Raw genomic sequence first — 21789 nt, 5'->3', positions numbered from 1 at the left:
AAAACATCGCATACCTACTCAACCAGTTCAGCCAAGTCCCGGGCCTGCCGCTCATGCCTTTCCGTCATATTCGTCGATAACGCTAACAGGCTTCACAAACTTGCCCAAAGGCTTGTACTCCAGATGGTCCAACCCAAATGCCTTCGGGCCACCAATCTCAATACCCTTCGGACTAGTCCAGCGCTCACTCGCAGTGATACCGATCACCGAGACCAGTAGTCCGTACCGATACTCTGGCGTTCCGATAGCCTCGCCATTTTGCGCATCAATGACCGCGATAAGATCGGGAACGATAGCCAGAACATCTTCGTTCTTTTCCTCCCCAGTAGTGCTTTCTCCACTATCCGGTATCCGAATCGCAGCAATGTTCTCGTTCTTGAAGGGGATCTTGATCTTGCCCTGGTACTCGCTTCCCGTAGCTTCTATGATCACCTCGCCGTACACATGGCCCATGTACAGCTTGCGCTCTACACCAACAATCTTGCCCTTGAAAAGCGCACGGCCTGTTTCAGAACCTCCAACCGCATCGATAATTGATTGCGCGACGTTGTCAATTCTGTTCTCTTTGCGCGCGCGTGCTACTTCACGTCCTATCCTCCATGATAGCGAGATTGTGTGTTCAACAGCCCAACGTCTTGTTTCAGCGCCTGTAACCGGGGCATCGGCTGTTCCGACGGAGCTACCCATCTGGCTTAGTGCTGCTCTGATGACCTGTTCGACTTTGAGGTCACTCGTTGCAGTTGGCATATATAGCGTGTTGCCATTGCCATCGGCCACTGCAACAGGTGCGAACACGATTTCTCGCTCGCCGAAGACGACCGGGGTTGTCTGCCACTTTGTTGGATATGCTCGGCCCATCCAGTCACCATCTACACATGGCACATTCATGTTAGTTGATGCACCCAACACGAGACCCTGCAAACCGTTCGAGCCGCCGATTTCGAGAGGGATGATATGCGTCGCGTAGCCACCCTTGATGAGATCATAGAGGTGGTTCTGAGCATCCATCATTCTGGATGAAGGTTAGCAGGGACATGGCGCGATGCCAATACATGACTTACTCATCAGCGGATAGCTTCTCGATGCCCACTGTTGGGCTGCCAGCACCACCACCACTTCCCACTCGCGCATCGTCTTTGAGATCGTCTGGACTGACAACGCGAACTTTCCCGCCAGACCGTAGGATTCCACGCACTCTGAGCATGGTAGAGTAGGGAGAGCCTCCACCGCCAGTACCAAGAATGTAGCAGCCGATGGTGATCCAGTCTAGATCGGTCTCAGATATCCACCACTCTCGGTTGATCACTTTGGGCTTATACGCGAGGATGTCAACTTCGAGTGCTGTATCGGCCTCGTCAGAAGCCTCTTCGGTCGAGGGTGCTGCAATGGCATCGCTCAGACCCTTTGGCTCAGTCTCTACTTTACCTCCTTCCTGAGTGACGTTCAGATCTATGAAATCTCCAGCTCGTGAGAAGTCAAAGTCTCCCGCAGCTCTGACCATAAATCGCGTTTTGTGGGCCACGTATTGTAATGGCAGATCCTCCACTTCGACGATAGAGACCGTCTCCGCTGATGCGCCTGCTTCAATAGTCTTTCGTTTGGCCTCCTCGCATATTTCAGCTAGTAATTCTTTCTGTGTTTGCTTCTCGGTAGACTTGACGGTGTCGACTACGGCACTCACTCGCGCCATCGCAGCACCAATAGCGTTAGCTACACCGGACCATTGAGGTTTGATTACTCTGCTTGCTCCCTTCAACTCGTCTGGAGCTATGACCGCACCACCACCGACAAGCAGAACGGGAAGATCATCAGGTGATGTCTTCATCTTGTCAATGATTGTTTCAAGCATCTTTGTCGTCTCAGCTTTGAAGGCTTGGATGTCATCGTCTTGCAGCTTCCCTCGTACTTTTTCCGGCTGACCAATCGAAACCTCGGATGAAGCAGCGACGGTGTAGTCAGTTGCTGTTGGAACGTCACCACCGAAGACGAGCGCCTTTTCTGGTAGCTTATAACCCACGGACTCAGGCCCTACTTGCATCTTCTCCCCAACTCTTCTCACCAAGCTACCGCCTCCTAATCCTATACTCTTCACATCGGGATACGAGAAGTTCATCCTCACACCCGAAAGCTCCGAGTACGCGGCCTGTTGCCTGGGAAAGCCATTTGCGAGCAACAAGCCCACATCTGTGGTAGTTCCACCGACATCCACAACCATCATTGCTTCGCCATTCTCTTGCCTTCCGACAAGAAAAGCAGCACCACGCATACTGTTAGTTGGGCCGGATGAGAAGGTTCGGATCGGTAGTCGGCTTGCGGCTTCGCCACTCAGTATCGTGCCGTCGTTTTGGGTGATGAAAACAGGGCAGTTTAGTCCGAGTTCCTTGATTGGTGTCTGGAATGACGCTATTGTTTTCCTGGCGAACGACAGAATAGAGGCATTGAGTATCGCAGCGTTCTCTCGCTCTAGAAATCCGAGGTTTGCGACCGTCTTGCTAAGAACGATATCGACCCCATCTCCTAGCTCACGCCGAACGATGTCTGCAGTACGCTCTTCCTGCTTCTCAACCGTATCGATGGGACTGAAGACGCCGTTCACGACTATACTCTTGATTCCCTTCTCTTTGATGATTCTGCACTGCTCTACTATCTCGTGCTCTTTGATGTCGGAGATTAGGCTTCCATCGACTTCTAGCCCTCCCTTGATGAGCGCATGGTGCCCAAGGATGATGTTACGCAGAGAAGCTGGCCAGTCGACACATGGCGGTGCATGTTTGCTGAATGAACTAGAAAGACGAAGGACTGCGACTCGCGAGAGACGTGTTCGGTCACGAGTTACGACCGCGTTGACAAAGTGGGTCGTTCCGATTGTTACACTCGCAACGGAGGATGGATCGACCGAGGCGGATTTGAACATGGTGGTGATGGCGTCGGCGATGCCATGGCTTGGGTCGGTAGTAGTGGGTGCCTTATGCCTGAGTTATGGTATGAGCTCGCGTTCTCATTAGGGGGTGATCGACTTCCGGTAGGCATCATCATGGGTGTTCTTTGGATCTTATGAGGGAGTGGGCTAAGCGAGGAAGCGTGGTGTTCAAAGTATGGATATAGGACTCGTACCAAGCAACAATGCCCCGGTCATCTTCACTCGATCTTATAGGATCAATGATGACTCCGTCAGTGTTGGTTCTATGCGCGGTATTAGCCTTATGGCTCTCGTAGTTTTGAAGTATACAGTACGTACCCACCGACGTCAACGCCTATTCGCAGATTCTTTCCTGTCGTCATCGTAGCTGTGTATACTTCCAAGATGAAAGCCTCTTCTGATCAAATTGGAGTTGGCTGGTCACGAGGCGTCCAGAATCCATCTGATAAGATTTCGATTGGTGGGGCGAGCTAGGTCCGGAATTCGGACGTTCGCGCCCCAAGCCGCCTTCCTACTTTTATCGCTCACCCATACCCCACTTTTGGAGGTACTTCCTACTCCAATTATCTACCCCGTCATCAACAGCCTACCCATTGGTAGCAGCAGAGCTTGAGATGGGATTTCTTCGGCGCTGATCACTGCGCTCGGATGATCAGATAAGATAGGCGCAAATACCCCTCTTTCTAACGGCGGATAAGGTGTTCTTCCCGCGTATGCTGCATCGTCGCCCCGGTCGGCGCATTATCATCTTCACTAAACTTGGGTCGGCGTTAGATCAGCTAGATTGGGGCGACTCCGAGCGTGGTTGATAACAAGGGTAGCAACACTAAGATGGCGGAAAGAGCTCACCACTGGCGTTCGTCGCAATTACTTCCCTCCCGCATCCTTGACTAGCGACGCGTCCCTTGATTCGCGTTCATCATGACTTTGAGACAGCGCCTGAGGAATATCGACGAGAAAGTACGTCTTCGTGGAGACGATGCGAAGCATGAGCAAACAGATGCATGGAGCAACCGCGATTTAATCCCTCTCCCGCCGGAGCGTAGGACATGGGGCTGGTTCAATTTCTTCGGGTTTTGGGCGATTTCATCGCTGAACCTCGCGAATTGGCAAACACCAAGTACCTTCTTGAGTAAGCTATCCCATATGATTCTTGTCGCGCTCGATCGCTAATATTATCGAAGCTATGGGGTTATCTGTCTCACAGTCTATTCTTATCATCGTCGTTAGCTGCCTATTGATCGCTTTCTTCTCTACACTTATTGCTTGGGTTGGATTGAAGTGGCATATTGGCTTCACAGTCCAGAATAGGTACAGTTGGGGTATGCGCGGGAGCTTCATACCTTTGTCGCAAAGAATCCTGCTCAACTTCATTTGGAACGCCGTTCAATGTAAGTTGGAGTACTATGAGGATGAGCCTGATGCTATGATGCTAATCTGAATCAGGCTGGAATGGTGGCCGTCTAGTCGCTGTATGCTTGACCGCGATCTGGCCTTCGTATGCCCGTATGCCGAATACTTTTAGCCCCAACTTCCCTGCTACCACCGACCAGTTTGTGGGATTCGTCGTGTTCTGGTTCATATCGACACCTTTCTTGTGGCTGCGACCGGAGAAGTTCAAGATCCCGTTCCTCATAGTCTGCCTCTGGTGCGGCATCGGAATGTTGGCATGGATGATCTGGGCAGTGACAACTGCTAAAGGTGTAGGCCCTCTATGGAATGCTGGCGAAAACATTCCTTCGGGTTCCGCTTTCGGTACCTCATGGCTTATCATGGCTGGCATCAATCAGAGTCTTGGCGGAATTGCTGCTGGCATTACGAATGGCAGCGACTTCTCACGCTACTCGCGTGGAAGAACACCCTACATGGTCGGTACTATCACTAGCTGCGTGATCACCAGCGTCATCGTCTCTCTAGTTGGTCTTGTTACAACTGCGTCGGGACAAAAGTTGTATGGAGAGATCTATTGGAACCCACCTGATCTACTCATGCGCATGATGGACAACGGCAACGGCTCATCGAAGGCACGTGCGGGGGTATTCTTCCTGGCTGCAGGTTTCGCATTCACCGCAATGTTCGAGAACATTTGCGGAAACGCTGTCTCTGGTGGAATCGACCTTGCTGGCCTTTTTCCACGCTACATCAACATACGTCGTGGTGCAATCATTACGTTTGTGGCGGCATGGGTCGTTCAACCCTGGCAGCTCATCAACCGTGCCACTACATTTATCGCCGTACTGTCTTCCTTCTCGGTCTTTCTAGCACCAATCATCGGCATAATGGCATGCGACTACTTCCTTTTGCGAAAGAGAAGGATCCGCTTGAGTCATTTATATCGAACTGAAAACTCGTCGTATTGGTTCACCAAAGGTTTCAATTGGCGGGCGATACCCTCATGGCTATGTGGATGGATCCCGACGATTGGGGGTCTTATAGTGACAGTAAGAGGAGATGTCGATCCACCACGGGCTTTGGTACAGCTCTACAATATGGCTTTCTTCATAGGTGAGTAAATTGTCTCACGACACTGGAAATTGAAGGGCCACTGACACCTTGATAGGATTCTTCATCAGCGCTTTCGTCTTCTACGTCCTCAACAAGATCTTCCCAGTTCTAGATATGGACCAGATCGATCCTATCGATCTATATGGTACCTTCACAGAAGCGGAGGCAAAGCGAGCTGGTGTAGCTCCGCTAGACAACAGCCCTGTTTTGGGAGGGGTATCTGGGCGAAGATCGACCGAAGATGTTGTTATCTACGGAGAGAAATGTGCGTGAGTGGGGTAGCATGTTAATTAACTACTACGTAGAGATCAGTCATGTGCAGGCATGGAGTGTAGGCTCAGCCAATCGTTTCACGTTACAAACCTAGCAATGCAGCGACGCCGCATTGCTGCATATGCATTCGCCCCAAAGCCTAACGCATAACGTCTAAAGTCCAACCAAATGGCGGGGCTGAGCAAAAGGCCGGTTCAAGACAAGAAGTACCTGTTACTCCGGGACCCGTTGCTCATGTTCATCTTTTCGCCCCTTTTGCTCTTACTTAGGCTACAAACTCGATACCCTCCTGCTCGTCATTGTGACACACGCTCGAATACTAGGATTTCAAGATGGCTGATCGCCAACCTGATAGTTCACTAGCCCAAGCCGACTCGCCGCTGATACGCGACACGAAACAATGTGACGCTACATCCACTTTGCATCCCCTGCCAGCGCAGCATGAGCAGGATACTGGCTCGCGAGCTCGCGCAAAGATTCACTGGCTCACTCCGGCTGCTATGTTACTCTCCTATATTGTCGGTATCTGTCTTGCTGTAGGGCACCATTTATATTACACGATGCTAGATGGGGACGTGGTCGGCTCGACAGACCGACAGCAGTGGTCATTACGGTATGTGCTGCAACACGCGTCCATGTTTACGGCACTGACTCTACACAGATTTGGCAATGCCTTTGCGATCAGTATTTCATTAAGCCTCAAGATCGCTGTCGGTATTGCATACACGCAGCTTCTGTGGATGTGTCTGCAGAAGCGACCCATGAGCTTAGGGTCTATCAACGATTGCTTCGACATCTCGGGAAATCTTTCTGCGTTCTTCAACTTTGAGCTTTTCAAAAAGCTTCAACTAGGACTTTTGATCGCACTTGTACTATGGTAATAACAGCGCGCCCGGAGAGAACACTATGACTGACTCTGAAGCAGGTGTTTACCGCTACCGACACTATTCGCTCCTGCAACGTTGTCAGTCGAGACCAGAACATCCCAATCCAGCTCAATGGAACAAGCTCTAAAAGCGGAGGTCAACAACTTGACTGTGGCAGATGCTTTCATTTACAGGCTCGCGGCGGATCTATACTGGATCTCGGGTCCTTCGGCTCGACTGGGGCGAATAGCTGGTGCCGTCATAGGCTCAGGTGAACGCCTACAATTCGAAAGCCCTACCTCTCACCAAAATACATCATACGAAACACAGAACTTCCTACCGTTGCTGAAATGCGATACAGCAAATTCCACTGTGCGGGAGGATGTCTGGCGATTGGTGAACGACACAGAAGTGGACACTGCCTGGGTTCATAACATGACCGCAGGCAGCTTGAAATGGGCGACCTCTGAACACAGTGGGGAGGTTGGTTACCTTGGAACTATTTACCCTAGGCGTCTAGAGGGTGGCAACTCTGGTGGTTTGACGTGGAATGAAACCGAGTCAACCACGAGACATTACGTCTTTGCTATACAAAGACAGCCAACAGAGCTCGAGTACCAGTCCGATACAGAATACCTATCGTGTGTCTTATGGAACGCCTCTGTTTCATATACCGTAAAGAAGCAGAATGGGATCGTCGCCATTGGAGATATTCATCGAGAATACATCAACGAGTTTGAACCGCTGGAAGCCTACGTTGATGATCGAAGCGCATGCAGTATCTGCGAGGGCTCAGGAGCTCCCGCTTATTCCGGATACTCGATAGCACTATCGAAATATTTGCTCGGATACATCGCTTGGAATCAAGACAATACGCGCCATAGATATTTAACAGTTGGCTCACTTGGCACGACATCTCTTTCCACGGGAGCGCAGTTCTACAACATGAACCGCAATATGAACGAGGCTGGTTTGGTCATCGGCACTATCCAGAACCCTTCAAATGTCCGGAACATCTCTTTCCGTGAAGATGTCGAAGCATTTGCGTTGAACCTGTCATTAAGTATAATCAACGATGCTTCGCTCTGGTCAGTCACTAGTCTCACAATCTGTTCTAAGCTGACATTACGAAATAAAGCACGAAGGTACCTGTAAACTTGACGATATACAATGACGCCTTTGTCTACACCTACAACCCTGAGAATCTCCTCATATCCTACGGGGTCGCTGTGTTCTGCAGTACCATCGCTATATGTTTTGGACTTTACGCAATCCTCAGAAATGGCGCATGCTACGACAATCGAGTTTCTACTTTCAGCGCTGCGATGCAGAGTTTTGAGGTAAGTGCGAACTAAAATAGCACCTCTGGTCAGCAGCTGAAAGCAAACCAGGTCAAGGAAGCGCTCGGAGATTCTCAGGCCCGTGTAGCACAGCCGCTGAACAACAAAACCGCGAAGATCAAACTGAGATTTGATGCAAAAGAAGGTTTTGTGCTCGGTAAGCGCCGGCAGGCCAGCGAAAGTTGAACTGTGTGCATCATTGAGCAAGACTGGTACACATGCAAGGTCTCGGTACTTTTGAGAAAACACCTCCATCGTCGTTTCGTATAACGATGTCTCTTATTAGAGTGAACAGTATCGACTGAAGTAAATCTCATACATCTAATTAATATCCGAAGCCTTCACAACCGTACCAAACATATCATCAATCTCCGTCAAAGCAACCTTCTTCACCTGCGCAGCCGGAATATCCTTCATATCGCGCTGACCCACACCGTCTTCCACAACAAGAGCCTCGTATCCCAAAGTAGTCGCTTCGCGAGCGGTACTCGACACACAACCATGTACCATGTATCCAGTAAGAACAAGTTTCTTGAGTCCAGTCTTCTTAACAACCTCTGCTAGATCTGTCTCTGAGAAAGAACCAGCGTGCTTCTTCCACACGACAGGCTCGCCGTTGATAGCTTCGATGCCGTCCATTTCCTTGGTGAGCTTGCCATTAGGCTTGAAGATAGCTGCTTCGTCGTCGCCCGTGTTGTGCAGGACGTGGACGATGTGGCCGTTTTGCTTTCGGTATTTCTCAAGGAGGCTGGAGATGGCGATGTTGACCTCCTTGTAGTCTTGAGCAGGTAGGCTACCGTAGATGTATTCGTCCTGGGCGTCGATGATGACGAGAACGGAGTCCTTGACCGATGCTGTTGAATTGGGGACGCCGATGACCGAGCGAAGAGAGGGGGTTGACATCTTGGAAGGCTGGTTTTGGGTAATTGGGAAGTTGAGGAGTAGATGGTGTATATAGAAATGATCAATCGTCAAGAAGTTGATTGAAGCGTCGAGGGTGATGGATGTGTTGGTTGTCCATTTCTGTAAACCCGTCGACCTTTATATCGTCGACCGATAACCCCTGCGAGATCCTCCTACCTTCGTCCGTCACATACCGAGACCAAAATTCTAATCTGATATCGTAAGCCAGCGTTATGTTTCCTTAATTGTTCGGACCGTGCTTTTTGGTGAGCTAGCAAAGAAATAATGTTACCCCATACGGTTAGCCGGATTTCTGTGGACTGATCACTAACCAGAGCCTCTTACTAAGGCGGACACGTCTTGTGCTAACATCACTTCCTATCCCTCACTCAACACCTGTCACATCGTATAGTGTGCGATTCAGCCCCTCTAGTCCAGCAACGCTCAGTCCCCCCCCCCCACAGCTTTCGCACGCTTTTGGCTCGCTCTGGGTGTTGTTCATCTCGTCGGGCAGGGTATGTCGCGGAATGGTCAGACGCTTTACCTCGTCGGGCTTCTCAAGCTGCTGCGGTGAAGGCCAATGATGAGTAGACTCGTGGTGATGGAGTACGGATAGCCACCAAAGAAATCGGTGCTCTTTCGGTCGCTGCAAAACCCGTAGTTTAGGGTCGTTGCTGGTTTCCCTTATAGCCTACTCCGCAGCGAGATCGTCCACTTTAAGGTGCGCGAATGAATATTTTCCCCTCTTCGTATACAAACAAGGGTATTTGTCTGCGAACGTATCGTAATTCATACTCGTCAGGCTGAACTGTACAAGAGGGAACTGTCCCGCCATCTGCCCCCACGACCTGTTGGAGGTCGTGAGTCCGTCACAACCTGGGAAAATGAAGAGCACACAGATCGGGCGCCCTGCTAGCTCTTGGTAGTGTAGGATAGCCTGCTTGATTGACTCGCGGTAATGAGAGGTTTGGCTTAGCTGACCGAAGACGGTTTCCATGGAGGAGTCGTGTCCCAAAAAATACGGTAGGTATATTGGCGATGCGATTTCCATTTCCCACACGTTATCAGGATGCGCGATTCTGGTGTGGGGCGTAGCCAGACGATTGCAGACACGGTTCCACGTGTTGTATAGCGCATCCACGTGAGCGTGCGCTTCCGTCTCTGCGTCCTGGCATGCGGAATCTTCCTTGGATCGGGGTCCGCTGGATCGCGAACAAGACAGCACGATATCGAAGGTCTCTCTAATGTCGTCGGTATTGTCGTGGACATGTACGTCTGTCCCAAATAGTGCTCTTGCGTCAGGGCAGCACGCATAACTGACGGCAGGGTTGATAGTAATCGGTCTGTCTGAGCGGGTGAGAGAAGGTCGCACCTCGACTCCGTCTTCGTCGATCTGTATGAGTAGACCCTTTGAGCTGCTGAAATCTCTCCATTTAGGCTCCTTTATATTGGCGGTCCTCGTAGCCGACCAACGTCTCGTCAATCTCGTGAAGAGGACGTTCGGTATCAGGCCGTCCGGCTCGTGCTCGAGAACAGCCATGATTGTGCGAAGCTTTGTGACTACGAATGCCTTTCTTTGAACGAGTATATCCATGTCGTCGGATGTCGCTCGTGCCAGTATGTCGACATTGGGCGCTGAACTGGACACGGATTTGGACGCTGAGGGGGACGCGGAGGTGGACGCGGGGGCAGCGATGATGGTACAGTATTCATCCTGAATGGCCTTGCTCCATGGTCCCACTCCAGTCGTCTCAGCCGTACGGCGCCAGAGTAATTTGGCTTTTTGTGGCGAACATCCGATCCATGGCTGGGTGATGGCGTTCGGGTCTTCCTTCTATGAAACGGTACGATGGTAGGTAGGCGTACTCAGCATACGCACTGCATCGGGTGCACTCGACCATATTTCTTTTCCACTCGGACCGATCGCAAAGGCGAATCCAGATGCCGGCTTCCTAGTAGCGTTGCATCGCGCGAGATCTAGCTCTTCAAACTGCACCTACGTCATCGATCCGGTAGTGCCGAGCATCAACTATATCCAACTGAAATCCATCACCATGCTTGGTATCCTTACCTCCCTCAATACCAGAGAACAAGCTTTCAGACACCATGGCACCAGGCGATAACCTACCCGATTTTCTCACGAACACCAAGCTCGACCCCAGCTTCGACAAAGACATTCTCGACACACATCTAATCTACGATTACGATGCGCAAGACAACGATGGCAACCCCGAAAAATGGCGGTACGAACTATGGTGTTTCTCTTCGGAACGTGTCGTATATGCCATCCACGGTGGTCCAATGGCTGGCCGCATCAACTACCAGCGCGCAACATACCAATGTATCCGCCCCGGCGAACTATGGCAGATCAACTGGCTCGAAGAGACAGGCAGCATCGTTTCTGCAGTCTACGACATCAAGGAGAAGAAGATGACGACGTTGATCGCCTTCTCGGAGGGCCACTGGAAGAGGGCGAAAGAGGCGCTGGGCGACAAGAGGAAGAAGGAGGATCTGGAGAGATGGAGGGGGCTGGCTGGTGTAGGAAACCAAACGTCGAGGTTCATGCTGAGCGAGCAGGCCCATGTTGTGGAAGTGTTCAAGGGCAAGGGTGAATTGGTGCCGATCAAAGAGAGCGATCCCCTGTTCTGATTGTGTACAACCGATGGACATCAACCAATGAAGCCGTTACCATGTACCATTCATCTCGCATGGTATGTCCGTTCTTGACTATGACAAAGATGTTGAACGAGACCATGATGTTGGTACCATTGCATGGCATGAGATGAGCTTTTCAAGGGATCGCAACCTGTCGGAACCATAGTGCCGGTAATGAAGTCGAAGCAACGTACCTTGCATTGCAGACTGGCAGTGCGACCATCCACGCGATGCTGTGTATCAAGCCAGTGCCACAACGTAACCGAAGCGGTGAGCCATCCTGCCACAGTTCGGCGACCTGTTCGGCGTTCTGGTATACCGTTACATGTTGTCGCAGACATCCATTACGACGCCATTCGGGTTCTCGTGCGCATGCGATACGCGTTTGTCCTCCAGACTTGGTATCTTTGTGTGTATGTCTCAAGGGCTTATGACATGTGGAAACCGTCGCCCAGGACTACTCTCCATATTCCTCTGGCACTCCTCGCTTGAGCACATAAGATGCGTTACACCGAGAGAGCGGGAGGCGGAGGGCCGATGTGGGAATGTCTCAATATCGTTTGGTTTCAATAAGTCAACAAAACAGTCGGATTCCGTTAGGGTCAGAAGATGCGCTCGGAGCAGCAGTAGCAAGTCTCGCTTGTGCTCCGGTGGATGCCGGGGCATTACCGACCCAGTGGTCCTTTGTTCCTATGGGATACTCGATGCTTGTGATGATCTTGGTCTTTTGGCAGGTTTCTTCAGTACGACGAAGGCTATAACGTGCTGTGGTCAGAATGTAAAGGCATTGCTGACGTTGCTCTTCAGTACGTGTCGTCATCTCTCCGACCTGTTACGTTGCTTTTGCTCGCATTCTATAGGAACGTCGTGTAGTCACTTGCGACCACGTGCGGTGCTGCGGGTGTCGCTGTACTTGAAGAAGTAATGGATTGATTTTCTCCTTCCGTACAGCCGGGCGAAGGCGCTGCACACGTCTGATAACGGTGTGGGGTAATGCCCGTCAGCAGCCAGGTCCCAGCGCAACGCTTCCTCGTATGCCCAGCGGGCTTCACGGCATTCATTCAGCGCGGGGTCATCTGGCCCTGCGTAAGATATAGGCAAGGTTTGTACCGGACGTTTCAGTCGCTTCTCGAAGACACTGAAGATCCAGGGATGGTGGGAGCGGCGCACGCCGTGGCTGTTAGCGGCATGTTGTGAGTGGTGAGTGGCTTGGTTGGACAAAGAACAGACCGCATGTTCGGAGTCCGATGCCTGCTAAGCGCCCGCAGTTCGCTGCTGTAAGGACGGTGAGACTCGTCATGCGCCATTGGACTGGTCTTGCGCTAAGGCCAGATGTGTAGAGAGATTGAGCAAACGAAAGGACTCCATGGCAATCTCCACTCACGCCATGTTAGATGATGGACGAAGGCATGCCGACAGCTCTAGGTCATCGCACGAGAGCATAACTGATCGTCGGAACCGCCGGAGACATGCAACCAACCGTGCTTTGATGCTGCAAATGAGGGAAAAGTTAAAGGGCAGAGTTAATTTTCCGATGCATTGCTCCGGCCCTTGAGTATGGAGTGTCAGTCTGGCACTAGGGGCCGCATTAAGCTAGCCGAGCACGGTCACGGTAACTTCTGGCCCCCAGCCAGCCAGTACGCCATGTACCACAACAGCAGACAGTCGGGCGCGCGACGCTACTCGCCCATGGACTCTTATGGTGCTTCATCAGCTGCTGCCAGCCCAGCAGCTATGTCCAGCCTGCCGTCCCCCATTCCTCGTGTGCCTCCATATTCCTTTTGCTGCCTCGCGACCCCAGGCTGAATCACCACCCCGTTTCATTTCGACTTGCTTTTTACTCCTCGGTCTGGAACAAGTCGCCTTCAAATATTCGCCAGTCTGAACTTTCACACCACACAAACCCCAACCATGGACCGCCCAGCACTCACATCACGGGAGCATCTGGAGCTCTTGCGAAGCTCTGCGTTTGAATCCGAACATGCCTGGCTCTACGACACTTCCTATCTGCAACACGAGGCAGCAGCGATGGCGTTGGAGCAAGAGATTGAGCAATCGCATGCCAGTATATCGCCAGACGACAACTCAGACGAGCAAGTGCGCATCATCAAGACGCAGATCAATATCCACAGGGAGAGGCAGCGGGCGCTAAGGCCGCATCTTGAAAGCGGGAGCGACCAGATCGACGAAGACGGGAACGAGTGCGTCTTTGTACCAGCACCGAACCAATGGGGCGCGAATGGGGACCTGGACGAGGAGAGCGAGAGTCTGTCTGCAGTGAGTAGCAATTTCCGTTCACTGTTGGGTTGTGACTGACATGCCTCAGATCCACAACCTCCTCACATGGCAAACTTCATACTCGCCCGTCTCACATGCCCCGCGTGACGAACTTCCCTCTCCAAATACACCGTACCACTCGCTGCTCGATCCTCACCAGCCCACGACCACGTACAATCTTCACCGTACGCGAGAATGGACGGGATCTTCAGGCTTCAGGAAATTCATCTACAGCGCACGCGACTACTCGGATAAATACGCTCTATACATGCTTGAAGCCACCCACCGCGACGACAGCCAAGTCAACGCTGCAGACTTCTTCCGTGTCGCCGAGTACCCACAACCATGCATAAACATCCTTCTCTCCGGCATCGACAAGAAGCGCGCCATGACCAAAGACGCAGCCTACAAGTCGCGGGGCATACATATGCGCGGGCCATTCTCACAACCGATCAAGGAATACCCAGACAGGCAACAGAAGATACCATGGTCACCGCGACGATTTAAATATGGTGGACGCCGCTTCGTATGGAAGCAGGGAGATCCGAACGACGATGCCATGCCGGAGACTTTGTACGAATATCAGCAAGACTGGGTAAAGCCAGGAAGCAGGACGGGCAAGCGATGCGACGATGCAAAGCTGATCAAACTTGTCTGGGGAGAAAAGAGGAGGAAGGGTAAAGTGGACAGTTACACGATCCATTTCAAGGGCGGCATGGATCAAGTCTTTAGGGAGATCTTGCTGGCCAGTCAGATGGCCAGGCAGGTATGTCTTTTCACCGCGATGGATTGAAGTCGCTATCTTTCGTCGGACAAGATTGAAATTATACTTGTATATAACCACACAGCGCGAGGCGTTCAAAGGGGCCGTGGAACACGGGACGGATACCATGGAACAGCATTTTGCAGTCAGTTCCCAGCGGAGCTTTCTGCTATTACAGTTTACAAGATCTTGGGAGTGGGCAGCAGGCTTCTCTACTACCTTGGACATAATTCAGGCCCAAGGGCAACACTAATCAAACTCAAATATTAGTCCTTCCATAGGGCAGCAACGCAATCTTCCACCAGCTTCTCAGTTGACAACTACTCACCCAGAACGAATTGCGAAACATGAGTCAAATTGCGTGACCGTCTGCATGCAATTCATCTGACTCATCTGAATGCACACGTTGAAGCGAAGAGAGGGAATATCCGCAGGACCGTTACATTGTGTAAGCTGCATATGCATGCTACGCTGTAGATTAGATGATAGCCTTGCTAACATACGCCCCTTACGGTATGTTGGCGCTGGTCGCATTGGCGCACCCTGCGATATTTGCCCTGGGTACTTTTTAGGAATACAAAATTATGCACCATCGGCTGTGGCTGAAGTTGGTCGCAGGTGGTAATGAGCATGTTGTTTTTTGTGGCGTGGCTCTACGCGCGAAATCCAATGCACGACCAACTTGAATACTATCATGATAGGCAGGTTCGGATCTCTCGGAGGGATGCGATTCAGGAAGGCGTGCTCATCGTGCTCAGGTGGAACAACGCTCCTCCCTACCATGTCGCCTGAGCCAGCATGTAAATGCAGGCGCTGTACACCGGTGTAGGTAAATATCACGATGACTTCATCGCCAGTCATTCGTGCATGCTCTCCAAACCCATCATCGATCGCATCTCCCCACGCACTCATATCGCATTATTGGTCACAGCGTACCCACCTGTGATATTCGTTACTGATATCTTTCCTGGATCAAGGGCATCAATTCGACGTTGAAAGCTGCCAGACCCAAAATCTTACCTGCGTCTTCGGCTGACGCCCACCGCTTCGCAACAGAACCGACAACCTGTTAGCTCACCCTGGTGCGCACGCCACTTTGCGGGCATATCAAATCACAACTCAGAGCGTGCGTTACTGCATACAACCCGACCGATCAGCACGCAACCGGGCCCACGTACATCGCTTACAGCTTACAGCGAGGGCCAGCAACACCAACATACCCGCTTCACCGTCTCGGAAGGACCCTCGCGGAGGAAGACCCACCAGTCATGTTTTCAGATCGCAGCATGGAGCTGCGAATGTCAACATACCTCTTCTGCTGCGCGTTGATCGCGCCCCCTCCTCCCTCAGACCTCCTATCAAATTACTTCACCAAGTCGCCCAAGATCACAGAGCACGGCCCTGAGTGGTCACGCTCGCGGCTGCCTTTCCTAGCCAAGACATTCTCTGGCAAAGACGGCTGCGAGGAATACTTCAAGCTGATGACTGATGTGCTGGACATGGCCTTGCCGAATGATGCGTTCCCGCGAGACAGCGGGTTCATTGTGGATGCAGATGCTGGAATGGTGAGCGTTGTTGGCAAAGGAAGGTTTACGAGCAAGAAGACGGGCAAGGGATGGGATGAGCAGTTCATCTATCGGTTCAGTGGATTTGATCATGAGGGGAAGATAGGGCATTGGGAAATTTGGGCGGATCCTTTGAGTGCTTGGGAGGCTGTTGGGGAGTGAGCCTTCTCATGTCATCGTTGGAGCTCGTGGATATTGACAGACCGATTGATCATTCTTGACAGCTAGGTACGTACATTCAGCGACAAGCTTAAAGTACTAGAGATTTGAAGTTCACAGCAAATGTATGGATGTAGGTGGAGCCAGCGAGTGAATGCCGTTAGCGTCTCGCTTGAAAGATGTGGGTCCCTGGCGGCGGCTTCTGCAGCTTCCTCTGAGCCCTCAACTTTTCTTCATCCGCTCTTACACGCCGCCAAACCAACTCTTTAACACCATGGTGCAAGCTGCGCAAAGCTCTACGGAGCAGTGACGCGCATCAATAGTAGTTCGCTGATTGTTCTACACTAACCTACAGCCGCTCCTCGCTGTGCTTCATTTCTCATGGTACGTTAAACATCTCCTTCTATTCACCGCATCCGCATCCTCGCGACGCGCGCGCACAGCTCAAAAGATGATATGTACATCGACCATTAAACACTTTAGGAAGAGCCGGAAAAGGTATGGCTAGCATCGACAAATGCTACGCCGTCGCTGCTTATAACTTGGTCTCTGAAGAGCATCACCACTTTCACGTCATGGAAACTGGGTTTCGAACTGTCGCTGACGATGCAAAGATTAGGTGCCTGGTCTTTACGATGCCCCAAGCGATCGCTACACACGACGTGTGACGTATACGACGCGCGATGTCGATTCGGTTGTGCGGAGACGTCATATCGCATGAGCAGATGTGATGACAATGGCACAATGCGACATCTTGTGAGATGCGCATGGCATATTATGTATTGACCCTACGGAGGCTACGTCTGCAGAGTACTGCTTGCGCTATCGCTGTCGAACAAGGCCGCGGCATCCAACTCGAGTGTGGAGACGAATGGCCTCGCCTTCTCGTACAAGCCCATAGTGTCTGGCAACCCTAGGAAGGGGTCGGCAATGTTGTCGCAGTCGGCAGGCCACGAGACCGATTGGCCGAACGCATAGCTGTCGCTCCAAGACTGGATAAAGTTGGTCATGTCAAAGTCGAGATCGGGATTGATCATAGAGGACGGCCCTTCGGATACAGCGAGATCATCCGTGTTGAGGGCACTCGCGTCTGTACCCAAGTCGACTAGATCATTGAAATCGAACGTATCCCAATCCCAAGACTGATTACTTCCATCTGCTGCTGTCGCCGATGTTGATAGCGTGCTGGGGCTGTTGCGCTCGTTCGCCTTTCTCTTTGCGTACTCCTTCGGTGTCAAACCCGTCTTGTCCTTGAAGATCTTATGGAAGTACCGCGGCGTGAGATTGACCTTCTTGGCTAGGTCTTGCAGTCTCAACGCGCTGGCGTCCTCGTTCTTCAATGCTTCATCAATCAGTACACATGCTTTCTCCACCGCTCGCTCCTGCGGGTCTTCGAGTACGGTATTGGGCTTGCATCTCTTGCACGCCCTGAACCCAGCTGCCTCTGCTTCTAGTGGTGTCGCATAAAATCCGACATTTGCTCTCCTCGCTAGGCGTCCAGGGCACGTTGGTCGACAGTAGATTCGGGTAGATTTGACGGAGTAAATGAAGTGCCCATTCGCGTCTGCGTCTCGTATCGAAAGGGCTCGCCACCGTGCAGCATCAGTCGCATAAGCCATGGTATAGGATTTGTACAAGAGGACTACGTAATTAGTATGATTTCAAGTCTAGTAGCAATGGTGCGCAAAGTATACCTTTTGTGTTGTAAACCTAGAGATGTTTCCAAACAGCAGGAACGTCTGTAGCTCAACAACGCGAATATACAGCAGGCTCGAATTCGTCTTGCGCGAAACTCAGATGGTAAAATAGCAGTCAGTCAGATACATGCAGCGACAGTAATCGCGGCAACGGGCCCTCTTAAGAGCTCTGGAAGTCTTCCCGCACTCCAAGGCTGTCTACGCTGTGATTGGATACTTTGAGAGCCAGTTTGAGAGCACGCGATGACGCACGCTAAACTCATCTCTATTAACCTAAACATCGCGTATAAACACGCGATTCACGCAGCGTTCCTTACATAGCAAAGGCCATAGTAGACGAGATGAGTGCGCACGCGAAGCAGTCGGCGCGTCGCGTCGGGCTCTTTCCACGTCGGACGCGATTTCGGTGGAAGAGGTAGGCACGATGGAGGCACCGACTACCAAACCATGGGTCTCACTCGGGCTCAATCTTCTGCCACCGATGGGACCTCCGCAAGTTCATTCTCGCTCCTACCAGCATGGCGGAAGGCCTCGACAGTGTTGCGGTACCCAGCATCGCGGCTCTCCCACCAACGACAACGCGACAGATCGGTTCCGGACAGGTCCTCGTTGATCCCAGTTCCGTCGTCAAGGAGCTCATAGACAACGCTCTAGATGCGCGAGCGAAGAGCATATTTGTGGACATCACAGCTAACACGGTCGACTCTATCCAAGTCAAAGATGATGGCCATGGTATACCAGCTGAAGACCGCCCTCTCGTATGTCGGCGCTACTGTACTAGCAAAATACGAGACTTTCACGACCTGAGAGAAGTCGGAGGGAAATGGCTGGGCTTTCGCGGTGAGGCACTTTCAAGCATGGCCGACATGAGTGGCTCGCTTTCTGTCACTACTCGAGTAGAAGGAGAGCCAGTTGCTGTCAAGCTGAAATATGATCGGAACGGCGAGCTGGCTTCGTAAGACATGAATGGTAATCTCACGGATAGCTATCACGGACTAATGTATGCAGCACTGAACACGACTCCCATCCAGTTGGCACGACGGTCAAGGTCACCAAGTTCTTTGACTTCGTACCCGTCCGAAAGGAGACGGCGATCAAGATTTCATTGAAAATGCTTGCGAAGATCCGGCGGCTGATGCAAGCCTATGCACTGGCCAGGCCTACTATACGCTTCCGGCTCCGCGTACTGAAAGCGAAGAACAGCAATGGTGACTTTGTCTATGCGCCGAAAGCCGACGCCAACATTGAAGATGCAGTTCTGAAAGTCATCGGTAAGGATTGCGCTCTACAGTGTGATTGGACTGCATTGGAGGCCAATGGCTTCGAGGTTCATGCTTTCCTGCCCAGGCCAGGTGCAAGCGGACCGAAGATAGCCCATCAAGGGGCGTTCGTCTCGATCGATGCGAGGCCTGTGTCGAACAGTCGCGGTACTATCAAGCGGATCATCACAACCTTCAAGGACCGACTCCGCAAATCAACGCCTTCACTGGCTGGCGTCAAGGATCCGTTTCTCTGCATGGACATCATTTGCCCCCCTGACAGTTACGACCCCAACATCGAGCCAGCCAAAGACGACGTCATGTTCGATAACAGCGAAGTGGTTGTTGCGGTCGTGGACAAGCTGCTCAAAGCTTACTATCCTGAGGCTGTCCAGGATATTCCAGATATTCAAGATGCTGAGATGCCGACGTCTGCACAACAGCAGTATGAGCCCCAATTCGAGGAGCTACCGAGTGGCATCGAAAGCTCCATCACGATACATGAGGATGAGCCTGCAAACCGGAATGAACAACCTGCAACTGATCCAGCTCAGGCGCTGCCACGCTGGAGGTCAAGCATGTATGGTATTGACGAGGACGACCTAGAATTTCTGCAAGAAAACCCAGCACCTGTGGTCGAAGAGGAAGATGAGAAGGGTCTACGCGCAGTGGAAGTGTCTAATCCATGGACCATTGCCCGAATGAACACTACGATCAAGCCCAAACAAGCTGCTAGCAACGAACAGCTGCTGAGCCCGGCCAAAAGCCAGAGAGGGAGCGACGCGCATCTCCCCTCTCCCAGTCCTGCTGCTACTCCACGTCGTCCATTGTCAGCGGCGCCCTTAACACCTCAGACGTTGTCAAAGACGAACATGAGGTCCCCGTTGGACGCTGAACTGGAGCGTAGTATCCAGCATATGTCTCACCCCAGTCCAGAAGTTGGTGTTCTCGACGACAGGACACCAGAGCGGGACACGGCCAGTCAAGGTCGTCAAAATCATCTCGGTCCGCCGCTACAGACCGGCATGTCAAGCCATTTCGCACGATCTGACATCAATTCCATCAAGTCAGGACTCACGGACTACAATCACAGCGGGAAAGGATCACAACGGTTGACCTCTCCAGTAATGTCAGCTCCTCGTAACCGCCGCACTCAACCGGCCTATGTAAATACATCATTTGCACCACCAAAGCAAAGGTCAAATGGTATGGGGCTTGGAGAATATGTACTTGGTACACAAGCTCTGGAACCAGCTCGTCGACAGAAGCAGGCCAAGAAAATCGGAGGAGCGCCATTCCCTAGCAACGCCTCATCTTCTCCAAGCAGACCCGTGTTGGACCCGGCTGACCGGCCAGTCGTTAAACAAGTTCATTCAAACGACAACACTGATATCCGTAACTTCTTTGGACGCGGCAGAGACAAAGACATGGCTAATCCGCTGGTTGATGGTCTTTTTCCAGCTGCCTCGGTGGGACCGCAGTCATACTCAAAGCGCGTCAGAGAATCTTCACTGGTCAACGATGACGTTCAGATGAATACTGATTCGCGAAGAGTGGCCAACCAATTTCAAGCATTTGCTGAAGACGAAGATCATTCCTTCGGCCCTCAGACGTCTAGCCGAACCTCAAAGCCTCCAGAGACGCACCGTCCCGACCAAAGCGCCAAAGAGATAGAAGCATACTTCAAAACGCAAGAACAGCAACACTCCAGCTCCCCGTCCCGCCCCCAAAAAGCACCTCAAAGGCAGGAGCCTCGCATCGCACCACCCCACGAAACGTCCAAGAAACCGCATCGACCCAGACGCCGCACAACCGACGCTCTCGAGCGTACCAAGTCCTCCAAACTCCCCTTGGAGCGCACACCCAACGGTTTCCAGATCCAAGACCTAGTCCTCCACCTTCCAGTCACCATCGACACCATCGTACAGCGCTCACGTAAACTCGACATCCAGCGCAACATCCCAAAATGGGGTTACGCGTCGGAAAACGCATATGACGTGTTCAGTGAGCCGGTGTTTGAGAAGAAGATCATGGAGTGGGTGATTACGTTGGATGCATTGTTGTGTCAGCGGTATGAGAGGATCGATGGCCCAGATGCGCGGTGTGAGATGCATGAGGGTATTCAGCGGGCGCTTGATGCGAGGAGAGAGGCGGATGGTGTCACGCAGAGGGAGGAGGTTTTGAGTCAAGATGTACAGCGCGCTGCAGGTGAGAGATTTGAACATGATGTCTCGATGGATTTCGGTGGTGCTTCTGGCGTCGTGGTTCAGCAGCCTGTCGTCGAGGAAGAGAAGAAGGTGCACGCTGACTGCGAGTTCGATTTCGATATGGAGGAGTTTGTTGATCTGACGGGAGGGGATGGGAGGCAGAGTATGGGCACAGCAGGAGAGGCAGATGTGAGTGGAATTAAGGGTGAGTTTGACGACGATATCGAGGATGAGATGTTGATGGATTTATAGAGCATGTGAAGAGCGACGTGATGGACGGATATCAATCGGCCTCAGCTATAGCTTTGCCATGTTGTAGCATAGCTCACTCATTGAGTGGGTATTAGCTCATGTGAAGTGTATCCCCAACAACATGCTATCTTGCCCCTTTTACATCTAC

At 51.8% G+C, this 21789-nt stretch overlaps 9 protein-coding genes across 9 annotated transcripts; 5 read left to right on the top strand and 4 right to left on the bottom strand.

Moving 5' to 3' along the window:
- Positions 1-51: 51 nt before the first annotated feature.
- Positions 52-1011, bottom strand: J4E78_004773 (uncharacterized protein; the record flags this gene model as incomplete). The annotated part of the gene is made up of 1 exon (XM_049365401.1): positions 52-1011. The coding sequence occupies one exon, from the start codon at positions 1009-1011 to the stop codon at positions 52-54; it is 960 nt and encodes a 319-aa protein (XP_049223202.1).
- A 46-nt stretch (positions 1012-1057) lies between these two features.
- Positions 1058-2914, bottom strand: J4E78_004772 (uncharacterized protein; the record flags this gene model as incomplete). The annotated part of the gene is made up of 1 exon (XM_049365400.1): positions 1058-2914. One exon carries the CDS (start codon positions 2912-2914, stop codon positions 1058-1060), a length of 1857 nt encoding a protein of 618 aa, XP_049223201.1.
- Positions 2915-4244: 1330 nt separating this feature from the next.
- On the top strand, positions 4245-5698 carry J4E78_004771 (uncharacterized protein; the record flags this gene model as incomplete). Its single annotated transcript, XM_049365399.1, has 3 exons — positions 4245-4311; positions 4367-5134; positions 5481-5698. 3 exons carry the CDS (start codon positions 4245-4247, stop codon positions 5696-5698), a joined length of 1053 nt encoding a protein of 350 aa, XP_049223200.1.
- Positions 5699-6696: 998 nt separating this feature from the next.
- J4E78_004770 (uncharacterized protein) lies at positions 6697-8090 on the top strand (the record flags this gene model as incomplete). The annotated part of the gene is made up of 2 exons (XM_049365398.1): positions 6697-7652; positions 7925-8090. 2 exons carry the CDS (start codon positions 6697-6699, stop codon positions 8088-8090), a joined length of 1122 nt encoding a protein of 373 aa, XP_049223199.1.
- Positions 8091-8225: 135 nt separating this feature from the next.
- J4E78_004769 (uncharacterized protein) lies at positions 8226-8807 on the bottom strand (the record flags this gene model as incomplete). The annotated part of the gene is made up of 1 exon (XM_049365397.1): positions 8226-8807. The coding sequence occupies one exon, from the start codon at positions 8805-8807 to the stop codon at positions 8226-8228; it is 582 nt and encodes a 193-aa protein (XP_049223198.1).
- A 2106-nt stretch (positions 8808-10913) lies between these two features.
- J4E78_004768 (uncharacterized protein) lies at positions 10914-11456 on the top strand (the record flags this gene model as incomplete). Its single annotated transcript, XM_049365396.1, has 1 exon — positions 10914-11456. The coding sequence occupies one exon, from the start codon at positions 10914-10916 to the stop codon at positions 11454-11456; it is 543 nt and encodes a 180-aa protein (XP_049223197.1).
- Positions 11457-13373: 1917 nt separating this feature from the next.
- Positions 13374-16229, top strand: J4E78_004767 (uncharacterized protein; the record flags this gene model as incomplete). Its single annotated transcript, XM_049365395.1, has 3 exons — positions 13374-13739; positions 13789-14505; positions 15699-16229. The coding sequence occupies 3 exons, from the start codon at positions 13374-13376 to the stop codon at positions 16227-16229; spliced, it is 1614 nt and encodes a 537-aa protein (XP_049223196.1).
- Positions 16230-17023: 794 nt separating this feature from the next.
- J4E78_004766 (uncharacterized protein) lies at positions 17024-17845 on the bottom strand (the record flags this gene model as incomplete). Its single annotated transcript, XM_049365394.1, has 1 exon — positions 17024-17845. The coding sequence occupies one exon, from the start codon at positions 17843-17845 to the stop codon at positions 17024-17026; it is 822 nt and encodes a 273-aa protein (XP_049223195.1).
- A 596-nt stretch (positions 17846-18441) lies between these two features.
- Positions 18442-21641, top strand: J4E78_004765 (uncharacterized protein; the record flags this gene model as incomplete). The annotated part of the gene is made up of 2 exons (XM_049365393.1): positions 18442-18878; positions 18932-21641. The coding sequence occupies 2 exons, from the start codon at positions 18442-18444 to the stop codon at positions 21639-21641; spliced, it is 3147 nt and encodes a 1048-aa protein (XP_049223194.1).
- Between the last annotated feature and the right edge of the window lie 148 nt (positions 21642-21789).

Source organism: Alternaria triticimaculans, assembly GCF_023758025.1.
Source record: "Alternaria triticimaculans strain BMP 0046 chromosome Unknown scaffold_5, whole genome shotgun sequence".
NCBI lineage: Eukaryota > Fungi > Ascomycota > Dothideomycetes > Pleosporales > Pleosporaceae > Alternaria > Alternaria triticimaculans.
The sequence above is the reverse complement of the archived record's forward strand: the minus strand, read 5'-3'. Positions and strand labels throughout refer to the sequence as shown.